Source organism: Nothoprocta perdicaria, unplaced genomic scaffold (assembly GCF_003342845.1).
Source record: "Nothoprocta perdicaria isolate Ctin4 unplaced genomic scaffold, notPer1 scaffold_4, whole genome shotgun sequence".
In the NCBI taxonomy this organism is placed as follows: Eukaryota; Metazoa; Chordata; class Aves; order Tinamiformes; family Tinamidae; genus Nothoprocta; species Nothoprocta perdicaria.
The window spans coordinates 464,491-476,081 of NW_020455643.1; the positions used below are offsets into that span (position 1 = coordinate 464,491).

Sequence of the window (11,591 nt, forward strand, 5' to 3'; positions counted from 1 at the left end):
TGTGCAGCCTGTGCACCGCGTCCCGCGGGGCGCAGCCCGGGCCTGGCGCCCCGTACTCACCGCGCGTGCCGTCGTGCGGCGCCGGGGCGCGCACCTCTCGCGTCCCCACGCGTGGCGTGAGGCGCCGCCCGCTGCCGCGTCCCGTGTCCCGCGTGTGTCCCGTGTCCCGCGTGTGTCCCGCGTGTGTCCCGCTGCCGGCTGCGCTGCTGCTGCCCCACGGCTCCGCTGCCTTTTCTGGGGGAAAAGGAGCAATCCCCGCCCCCGGCACCACGCTCTGCCCTGCTCCCGCCCCGCCGGGGAGGCTCCGAGCGGTGGAGCCGGTGCCAGGAGAGGAGCTGGCGCCCGGCTGGCTCCGTGCGAGCACGGGCGGTGCTGGGCGGCGGTACCGTGCTCCGCCGGGCCCGCTCGGCTCCGTCCCCGTGCTCGGAGCAGGGGGCTGCTCACTGAGTTAATGCRGGTCTGCTGCCCCCAGCCTTGCTGGTGCTCCGGCTGAAACACGGGGTCCTCGGAGACATCATGCCGTTGCTGGGAGCGCGTTCAATGCCTCTGTGGTGTCCAGGGCTCCCACATGGAAGCCGTGATGCCCGTGTACGTGGTGCTGTGCTCGGAGCCCGGCCACGTGCAGGGCTCTTGTTCTTGCCTTGGCCTCACAGCCCGTGACCCAGCTGCAGCCGGRGCCCTGCCCGCCGCGCGCACAGCTTCTCCTGGTGCTTCAGGAGAGGACACAGGGCTTGAGAGGAGCCGTGGGAGTGGGTTGGGGCCGGCTCCGTGGCATGAGGAGGGCAGGAGTCAGCAGGAGAAGCTGTTTCATTTTTATAGCAGGACCGAAATCCCCTGACAGCCAGCCTGCGTTCGTGCACGCTTGGAAGTATGACAGCTCGTCGGGCAGTGCGAAGGGGAATACGGGTAGTCGTGGGGAGGCTTGCTGGGCTTTGATCTGCGCTCCCTGGTGCAGCCAGCGTGCCATGATCCCCTGGCAAGGCCGTGGTGCCCAGAGCTGGTGTTTTGGGGCTGCATGTCCTGCCCATTGTAGGGCCCCTCTGAATCGCTCCTCTGGAAGTCCCGCCGGATTCTCTGCTCTGAGCGGCTCTTGGAACAAGCGAGAGCCTTGGGACCAGTTCTGGCCCAGTCTGCCTGTCTGCAGCTTAAGTGCAACAGCCCTGCGGGGATCCCAGGGGGATGATGCAGGAGGCGCTTTCGGATGATCCCCCAAAAAGCATGTGGGGGACAAGCCCTTCTCCTGTTCCCTTCCTACCTACTGCCCAGACCCAGGAAGGAGCCGTGGGTCTCACAAGGATCAGCCTGGTCACAGGAGCTTTGCCGGCCTCTTGCATCCTGAGGCCATGTTTGTAATTTGTTCTAAAACTAAAACAAACTTTTTCGTTTTCTTCTCCTGAGAAGCAGCCAGCAAAACCTCAATATTCCTTTTGGGACCAGGGTCAATCTTCAGGTTACGACCCACAGCAAACTTTTTCCGAAAGCTTCTACGTCTAAGCCTCAAACTAAAATAAGCAATGTTCTGCTTGTGTCCAGATGAGATCGTTGCAGAAGATGAAGAAAAAGTGCAGCCTGCCAAGAGAAGCGAGTTTCRAAGAGAAAAATATCGAGTAGCTTCTAGGCAGAGTAAAACTGCCAACCAGCTTGAAATCACTTCTTTTCTGCTGTGCAAGGGCAAGGTTCACTCTATATGGAACACCCCAAACTCTTACTGAGGGAGGCTGCTGTTCAAGGATGCAGTAAGTAGGAGAATTTATTCAACAGTGAGAGAGTAGTTTATGGCTCCAAATGGCATTTGCCTCRTTTCATGGGTTGGAGCAGTCAGTGAGCAGCTGACCAGCGTTTTGGTCAGTTCCTCAGAAGATCAGGACCCGAGTCTGCGATCCGGAAGYGGCTGCCAAGGGCATTTTTTTTGCCATGGGCATGGTCTGTCCGGGACCGCCGACTCCAGCACAGCTGTTGTGGAAGAAAATGTCACGGCACGGGAGAAGACTCTTGTTTGAGCCCAGGGCTCCTCGGAGCAGCTGGGCAGCGAGTCCRGAGCAGAGCCCAGCGCGTCGGTCAGCCCCGCGCCTCGGCTGCAGCTCCCGAGGCAGAAGGGGGTTCCTTGGTTTTCCCCTTGTGTTTTGTTGCGGTGTCCGCCCGCAAACCTCAGGAGCAGAAGTGAGGCCCTCCGTCCTTCCCAGGCTCAGGAGGCCCAGGGGAGGTGGTTGCAAAGCAGATCACAGGAGATGAGCATTTCCAGGGACACCATACATGTATCAGCACAGCAGATGCACGGCCAAGGAGTGCAAGTGTTGATACTACCACAGTCAGTGTCTTCTATTTTGTAAGTGAGAAGAGGAGCAACACCATTTTTTAGTAGGTTACTTTTGTATGAAAAACTGTGATTCTCCATCTTCCCTGGTGTGACTGAAACTCATCTCTGTGCTTTCCTTCCCCAGCAGAGATGACTGTGCATCCTGTTGGTCTTGATCCTAGGCACGTGGCGTGGCCCGGAGCCCCTGGCACCGCAGAGGTTGCTCGCTTTGCCGAGGGAGCCTGTGCACACCCTGGCTCGCGCTGGTGCGCTCGTGTGCTCACAGAACGATGGAGCGCGGAGCAGCCGAGCGCTGCCTGCCGCGTGTCCCGGCCCGCGGGGCTCCGGTGGCCACGCGGCTGCTGCTCCGGGCCAGCTAACGGGATGGAATTGGGTTCTGCATGTGGCTCTGCGTTGTTGTCTTTCCCTTTCAGTGGAAACTTTTATGGAACCATTAAGTCATGGGATTGTGTTGTCCTTTTGTTATAAATAAGAACCGTAAACTTCCTTTGTGCTCTGCTTGAAAAATTCCTTTTGTAGCGTCATAAGGTCCCCAGACCCAGACTTCATGCTCTGGTGTGCCTTAGCGAGAAAGCAAACGAGATTATTTCCTGGCGTTCAGCAGTGCTGTCCATTAAACCTCTTGCCCCATCGGGGCTTTGGCTGCTAGACTGAAAGAGCAACTGCCTTGAATGGGCAGCGGCTTCCTGGGAACGTCGCGTCTGGCGCTGGGCTCCGCTCCCGGGCGCTGCCTTCCCCTCGGCGCGCTGCAGAGCCGCGCGGGCCGCGGGGCACCGAGTGCCGCCGGCTGCGCGTCCCGAGCCGGGGGCTGTGGTGACCCGGGCGCTGCCCGCTCCAGCGCGGCCTCGCTCACTCCTCGTGACTGCTGCCAGGTCCGCAGCTTTGCGCAGCAGCCTCCGCCAAAACTCGGTGGGGTATTTTTAGAAGCAGAAGAGTTTTTAGCAGTTGATTCATTACCACTATTTTTATTTATTCCACAGATCTCTTTAGATTAAGATGGTCCTCAGAGCAGCAAGCTTGTGACTAAAAAGCGATTGCCTAACGTGCGCTGGGGTGACGGTGCAGCCCCGTGAGCTGTCAGGGCGAGGCTGCAGCAGGACTGTGCWTGCAGGTTGTCTTTGGGCACGTCCTGACCCTCACTCCCTACAGAGGGAAGAACTTGTCAGTTGAAGTCAGAACTGGCCCTTTAGGTTAGGCTGTTTCCTTTACTTTGTGAAGTCATTTGGGGAGATTTGCACCCAAGGCATTTAAAAGTAAAACGATTAGAGTGTTTGGATGGACAGCATCATCCTGTTGCTTTGACTGGTAGTTAAATGCCCTAACTCAATAACCTTAAGAGGCCAGAAGGAAATAAAGGTAACCCTTGTCTCTAGGACAAAGTGACAAAGACAGTTGTGTGTTTAAGGTGGCAGAGGCGAAGGACAGAGTGTGTCATGTGGCTTTAACCGGCCGTCTTCTTTCCAGCATGGTTAGTAATACCTTTCCTCATTCACAATTTTATCTGCTGTGTTACATTTCCCTTTGTGTTTCCTTTGTACGGGTCTGATGACAACTATCATACTTAAAAWAATCTACAGAGCATCAAGTTTCTTATTTAATTTGAACAGGCTGCTTCCTGCTCGGTTCTGGCCGGAGATGGATAACGTTATCGAGRGGTCATGTGCGAGTAGCTGTGTACATGTACAGGGTGAGGGTACCGAGGGCTCCGTGTTTGCTGTGCGTGGGCCTGGGCAGGGCGCTCCTTGCCGCAGCAGCCCCGTGTGCTTTGGCCGCACGGGGATGGCGCCGGCTYGCTGCGCGTCCTCCCAGCAGAGCGGGCTCCCCGTGAAATCAGTCTGGCACGCGGGGTGTCGCAAGGCAGAGTGAGCCCCGTGGCTGCGCGAGGGCTCAGGGCTCGAGCAGTGAGTCCATTCCGCTGGCCACGGCGCCACACGGAGCGCACTGGCCAGGCCACCCAGCCACAGCACCCAGCACCGCGCGCCCCGCGTGCCGGCGCCTTCCGAGAACCGGGGCTTCGCTTCTCGGAGACGGGCACGCTGCCGGCCCGGCCCTGCCCTGCCCTGCTCCTGCTGGGGACATCCTGCCTGGAAGCGGCCCCGAGAGCCGGCGGCTGCGCCCTGGACGCCCGGCCCCGCGGATGCGTCACYGCGGCGAGCCTGGGACCGGGCGTCGCGTGGCCAGCGCGAGCGCGCCGGCAAGCACCGCCACAGCCCTTCTCAGAAGGCCTTCGCTTCTGAAAACTGCTTTTGTCATTAAAAGGAATAAAGAATTACATGTAAAGAGGAAGGAAGGGCAGAGCGGAGAGTCGAACGGCGGAGGGGATACGTCCAAGAAGGATGTTTGAAGGGCGAGTCCAGCCCAGGCCCCTGCGGTGCTGCGAGGACCGGCCGCGGGCGCCCCCAGGCCCTGGCAGGCCTGCGGCTTCTCAGGAGGAAAGTGCTTCAACGGGACAAAATCCCACGTCAAATCTAGACAAATTAAATATAGCTGTGTGGTATTTGAGAAGTACTCATAAAATAGGATGTTCTTTTCTAATTCATTTTTAGCCCTGGGAAAATATGTCTTGAGCTGCATCTTCATGAGCTGTTGTGTATGCAAGCGCGCGCGCRAAGCGTGGTGCTGATGGATGGGTGCCGGCATGTCCTGTCCCGCGCGGCGCGGGCTCCTGGGCCTCACGGACCRTGGGACAGCGAGATGGCCAGCACTGCTCCTTAGCTGTGGGGTGAGCGCAGCTTGCCACAAAGCTGCTTGCAAAGAGGCTTTGTTTCGTGGTGCGTCGTCTGTTCAGAATATTTTCAGGTAGGATAAGTAACTAAAAACGTGTCTCCTGCCTTTCTCAGTAAAGTTTTCTCTCCTGTTCAATGTAAGTAGTTTTATGTTATAATGTCTACATTAACCCAAGTATTATAATACTTACACTTCAACTTTTCGTTGTATTTAGAATATAAGACTAAGTTTTCCAAAATGAGACAGAAAATCCTGCCTCTGTAGAAAGCTTTATTTAGGATGTTTTAATGAAGTATTTTATCCTCTAGTTCACAAGCCGTGTTCCCTGTAAGCTGTTTCTGCGGTGCGGGAGGGAGGCGCCTGCGCGTTGGCGGCTGCCGAGGGCTGTTGCCCTCCCCCGTCTGCTCGGCTCCGGTGCACCGCAGGGGCCGCCTGTCGGCCGCCCTCGCTCGCTCCGTGTCCGCTCGGCCCCGGGCTCGGGAGCCCYCCTGCACCTTTGCCCACCGTGGTGTGTGCAGCAGCCTCGGGCAGCACCCGGCTCCCCTGCAAAGYGGCTGCTCCTGCAGGTGCCATGCAGGGTTCAGCTCTCTTTGTGCTACTCTTAAAGCAGCCAGAGCTGCATTTAAGTGGCACCAAGCTCAAAGCAGGGTGTTTTTGGCCTGCTTGCGAGGTGGGCAGYGTGGTGGCAGTGCTGCGACACCGGGCTCTCAGCAGGGCCTTGCTGCTCCTTCCCAACGCCGCGGGCCGTCAGGTAGAGTGAAAGCTGGTTTGATGGGGCCTCCCGCAGCGAAAAACAGAGGAGAGGGACAAGATGCTGCAGCCAGGACTGCGTTTGTTTCCTGTGGGTGCTTTGCCAGCTCTGGCTCCTAGGCCGGTTTGAGTGGAAGCTAATGTAGAATTTGGGGCATATGGGGTTTTTTTGGTTAATTTTGGTTAATGGGGATATTCTTTAAATTACAAGGTACCGAGAGATGATTTTGTAGGCTTCTGTTGGCCCCAAACCGCTCTAAAGTGAGCCCGATTGCTGCACATGGATCGCGGCGCTGGAAGCGCGCGGTGCCCGCCGGAGCAGGTCGGCACGCGCCGGGTGTCTGCACGTCCCCAAAAGAACGGCCGTGCTCAGGTACTCCAAGGTGTTTTATTTACACGATTTACAGGGGTGCCCGTGAGGGGCCTCACACGTCCGTGTACTCGTGGTAGATGCGCACTTCTGACCTCCGGACGCTCTGCAGGGACCGGATGCTCTCGCTCCGCGTTCTCATGTTTGACTTTCTGAACAGTCTTCGTGAAAATGATCTGCACATGAAAAAGTATATTATTGGGTCCAGGCAAACATTACATGCCGACAGGAACAGTGTCATTTCCTTGCAGTAATACAGTATTTTATGTGCAGAGTCGTCTAAAAGTTTGTCTAGGTGGCTGAAAGTGAAGGGCATCCTGCACAAGTGGTAGGGCAGAAAGCAAGTGAAGAACACGGCCACGACCACGCGTATGCTCTGGTTGTGCTTGCGCTTCCTGCTGGACGAGCTGATGAACTGCTTGCTGGACTTGTAGATGTACCTGGATATCGCGATATAGCATCCGATGAGCACGACGAGCACCACCACAAAGGTGCCGGTGTTGATGTAAACCACGGCCGCGTGCCACTTGGCTCCCAGCGGCGACTTGAGCTTTATGCAGTCGTCCACGTTGGTCCTTGTCGGGTAGCCGTTGGTGAGGATGAGGTTGGGCAAGGCCAGGAAGGCCATGACGACCCAGACGCAGGCCGAGAGGATCTTGGTGAAGGTGATGCTGTACATCCTGGAGTCGCCGAAGGGCTTCACCACCTTCAGGTAGCGGTCGATGCTGATGAGCCCCAGGAAGACGATGGTGGTGTACATGTTTGCGTAGAACAGGACTGTGGTGTAGCGGCACAGGAAGGAGTTGAAGTGCCACGGGCCCAGCCGCGAGTCCTGCACGATCTTGAAGGGGAACGTCAGCGTCATGAGCAGGTCTGCCACCACGATGTTCTTGAGGTAAAAGATGAAGCTGGTCTTGTTCCTGATGTGGAAGAAGATCCAGACGGCGAGCCCGTTGAGCAGGAGGCTTGCCAGGAAGATGATGAGGTAGAGCACCGGCAGGACGATGGTGGTGAAGTCGTCGCGCGTGCCGTTCCCCGGCGGGCCTGCCGTGCCGTTGGCTGGGACGGTGTCCGCGGGGCTCGGGAGGTAATCTGCAGGAAGGAGGGGAAAGAGCCATTTTGGGGAGCTCTGCGGGTGCTTCCCTGCMTCGCAGAGGTGCTCGGGCCAGCTCCGAGAGCCTGGGGCTACGAGGCTCCGTGCTCCCGAGCATCCCCCGCGCCAAGGCAAGCACCTCGGAGCGCTGCGGCGTGCCGCTCGGCGCAGCCGCGGGCCCTGCAGGTGCTTGGCAGGGGACGAGGGGCGAGGAAAGCATCAGCAGGGCGCCAAGGGCGCTGCGGGTGCGCGGCGCTCCCGAGCAGCCGCAGGAGCCGTGCGGCAAGGAAGGAAGCAGCAGCAGGGAGGGAACCATCCGGGCACCCGCTGCAGAGGGCGGCAGCGGCCYGAGCCCCGCAGCGCTGCCGAGCGCCAGAGCTCTCTTAGTCCYGCCTGAGCCCCGCTGAGCGGCAAGCGGCTCTGCGCCTCTGAGCCCAGGGGCTGCTTSTCTGGAAAGAGGGCTCTGGCTGCTCTCCTTGCTCCTGTGGACATGCTGACTCGGTGCTTCATTTACTTAAATGTATTTAAATATTGTAATTCTGAGAACCTTAAGGTTTCATGCCTAAACATTTAGGAACATTGCAAATTGTCTTGTAAAGCTGTAGCGCTTTGCCCTYGTGCCAGCTGGTCGCTTGGCAGCATTTAGATAGCGGTGTCTGACTTATGTCCTACAAACAGTGATAGGAAGACAGGACATTACCATCAGCCCGCCTCAATCACTTGCATTTCCCACATAATCATTTTTACCTGGCAGTTTTCCATAGGACAGGTTGTACCCCATTATTTGTGTTGCTCTGGGTTTGGGGCTGAAATGCCTTCAGGAGTCGCGCGGGATCTGGAGCTCAGCATGGGCTGCACCAGCCTGACGTCCTGCRGGGGGAAAGAATGAATTCAGGAAAGGCAATCGCAGCTTTCTCTCCCCAAATGCCAAAGGTGTGAAGGAGCTCTGAGACAGCAGCACGCGCCAGCAGATAGAGGAGCAGTTCAGACGGGGCTGATGCCTGCTGCTGGCTCCATGGTGCACGCGCAGTGCCTGCTGCCTCGCACGCTCCTTCTCCGTCGCTTTCGTTTAGACAGGCAGCTGCACCTCTGAGTGTGTCTCCTGCTCGGGACGTGTCTGTCTGAGCAGGCCGTGTGCTGCAATGAAGGGCACCCAGCGCTGCAGATGCGAGGATCGCGGCCTCGCCGCACAGCGCCCGTAGCGAGCGGGCTGCGTCGCCCTCGACCTCAGCAGCACCGTCTTGTGCCTTTTGTTCCAGTCCACGCTTGTTGCCTTCTGTAAAAACACAGAAGCTCTATTTTCACCCAGTTTCTTGGGTTTTGCAAGAAAATGACCTATGGTCTGCAGCAGGAGATGGGCACCCAAGCACAGGGCAGCCGGGAGCTGGGCGCCGCGCTCGCGGGGCGACGGTGCAGGATGTGCGGATGGGTGGCCCTGCCTGGGCTGCACGCCCTGTCGCGCCCATGCCATTCCTGGCCRCAGCGTGTCYGCGCTCGCAGCGTGTCCGCGCTCGMAGCGTGTCCGCGCTCGCAGYGCGCCAGCGCAGCCGCTCTCCGTGCGTAACGCTGCCCCGGGGTGGCACTAGATGGCACTGAAGCAAATCCTCACGGTTCACAGCTTTGCTCAAGAGTGCGTTCTCAGATTTCCCATAAAGGTTTGTCTTTATGTGGCTTCTTGTTTCTTGGTATTGTTTGCCCAGATAAAAATTAGCATGAATAATGAATTTGTCAGAGACTTTAGGTATTTTGGCTTGTCTCGTGAGAAGTCCTGGGAGGTGGTAGCGTTTTAGGGGATGAGAAAAAACTTCTTTACTGTTTGTTGTTTGTAACTGCAGCTATCCGTTCCTTCCCGGAGGCTCTGGGATCAAAAGGAGGGATGGTTTTAGTAGAAGATGCCTATCTCCCGTCTGGATGCAAATGAGGGGCTCGTTCCGGCTGCTCAGGCTTCCTGCAGGGCTGCCTGGTTGCTGGTGCTGCCCTGGAAGCTGCTGCGTTGCTGGGAAGCGGCTCCGGGCCGGGTGCTCTCGCAGCCCCCCAGGCCGGCAGCCCCAACAACCTCACTGGGGTTGCTGTGTGAGGTGCCAGGCAGGGCAGTTCCCCTCAGTGGCCGCTTGTGCCCCTTCCCCCTGTGCCCCCTCGCTGGTGCCGCTGCCTCTGGGGAGGGCTGGGGAGGCGCCTCGCTGCGCGCAGCGTCCCCAGGGCCGTGTCCCGCGTTGCGCGAGTGTCTGGGCTGGGGAAGGGCCTCGCGCGGCCGGCCGGGCGCTCCGGCGTGGGGACGGGCCCCGCAGCAGCTGCAGGGATGTCCGCCCGGCACCGCGGCCGCCGCGCGGATCAGCACGGGGTGGCGCAGCCCTGCCAGACACCCCAGGGGCTGTTGCTCCTGCCGCAGAGCTGATCCCTCCTGGCGGATGTTGCGCACTGCTGGGCTCGGGACCGTGGCGGGAATAGCTGGGGATCTGGCTGGGGGCTTGCTCGGTCCTCTGCACACGCACCGTGATCTCGCCTCGCACGGGGCTGCCTCAGGGCCATGCTCCTGCCGTGGCTCCAATGTTGACACCCATCCAGAAAGTCCCTGCAGGGCGGCCTGGGAAGAGGAAGCAGCGGCTTGTGGCGGCGCAGAGCCCGGCCGAGCGCTGGGGCAGAGCTCTGCACCCGCYGTGCCCCTCGCTGTGCTCTGATGCCGGTGTGGGACACGTGGCCGGGGCTTCCGAGGATTCCTGCTCAGGGCCGTGAGGCCATGTGCCACCGTCATGGACGGAGGGTTTGGACACTGGGTCTTCCTGGAGCGCCAGGGCAGCCTCCCGCTTGCTTGGCCGGGCTGTTTCTGCCAGGGAGCAGCGTGGCCTCCRTCTCCTGGGCAGTGCTTCAAATACTTGAATTGTCACGAGTTTCATCCCGCCTCCAGTTCTGTACGTGCCCGTAACCACCTCTGGAAGGGGTGCTGGGAGCTGCCGGTGCTTTGCAGACGAGAGCTGCTGTTCCTCGCAGTGCGTGTGCTTGGCTGGCGCCCTGGCCGCCGGCTCCCCGAAGGGCTGCCGCCGCGCCGGGACAGGCCGGGTGGTGCCGGGTGCGCGCGGTAATCCCCRGCAGCAATGCGGACAGACTGGTTGTGTGACTGCGGGTGAGAGGCGAAGCGCGGCGCTGCGCGGCGCATCCCGGCGCTGCGTGGGCCTGGCGCCACCGCGCAGCCTTCCCGATGACTAAGGCTCTGAGCTCCCGCTTCTAGAGGAACTCGCTACTCTCAAAGCTCATCGCTCCTTTTGTAACCTCTTCTTTACAGCTCCTTAAACTCTGAAAATTCTCCATGTGAAAGGGGCTCTTTTAGGGCTGCAGGTTTAAGTTGCTTGGTTCAGCGCTCCTGCGCTTGCTCAGAGCCAGGACGGGAAGCCGGCAGTGGCGCCAGGAGCTGCCGGTGCCCTGCACAAGCCCTCGGGGGCTCGGGGGCCTCCCGGGGCTTCCCGGCACCGCGCGGCTCCAGGCGCCCCAGCACGGCGCTGCAGGAGGAGCCGCGCTCCTGTGCGGCCGCTCACCGGAGCACAGGGTCGGGCTGTCCTGACGTGCTGGGAGTTTGTGTCGCGCGTGGGCTGCAGGACCCACGTGATAGTTGGGCTGCTGGATCCGCGTCGCAGTTGGGCTGCAGGACCCACGTTGGCGGTTGGGCTGCCGGCCCCACACGGTGCTCAGGCTGCCGGCCCCACACGGTGCTCAGGCTGCCGGCCCCACACGGTGCTCAGGCTGCCGGCCCCACACGGTGCTCAGGCTGCCGGCCCCGCGCTGCCGGTTCAGCCGTCAGCGGCGCTGGTGCTGCAGGACGGTGTCTGGGCCGCCCGCCGACTCGGTGCGGCTGCCGCGGGTCAGGGCCAAGCGTGGTCAGCACCGACACTGCTGCCCAGGCAGAATTCCTGCTCTTCTCTTTGGTTTGTTTTCCTTCTTGTTTTCTGGTTGCCAGGTTCAGCAAGAGCAAGGGATATTCCCGCAGGATAACATGTTCCCCCCACACTCCCAAATTCAGAGAAACCTGCACTTTCTCAAAGTCATTCTCTGCCCTTTCCCTCACTTTTGGAATACTTTTATCCAAGAAAAGCCCTCAAGTTCTTCCAGTCTTCAAATGAGCCTTTCTAGGCTGGTATTTCCCTGCCTGGGACAGCTCTGCTGTGTTGAGCGGGACAGGACCCGGGGCCAGCGCTCAGAGACCCTTCCAGGTGGTCCTTAGTGCTCTGCTCGCACAGCACAGGGCATCCCCGCCAGGCTGCGTTGGCTTTCCCGTGCGACCTGGGGGTGCTGGCAGCAGAGTGGAGCCCGTCCGCGCGTGCTGGAGCTGGAGCTGGAGCTGG

The 11,591-nt window shown here is 59.7% G+C and overlaps 1 protein-coding gene across 1 annotated transcript in view; it reads right to left on the reverse strand.

The window, feature by feature from the left end:
* Positions 1-6,219: 6,219 nt before the first annotated feature.
* The window catches only part of GPR87 (G protein-coupled receptor 87), a 9,160-nt gene continuing 3,788 nt past the window's right edge, over positions 6,220-11,591 (reverse strand). The window contains exon 2 of the mRNA XM_026045208.1: positions 6,220-7,256. Coding sequence (XP_025900993.1) covers positions 6,220-7,256 — 1,037 coding nt within the window. The remainder of the gene's footprint in view (positions 7,257-11,591) is intronic.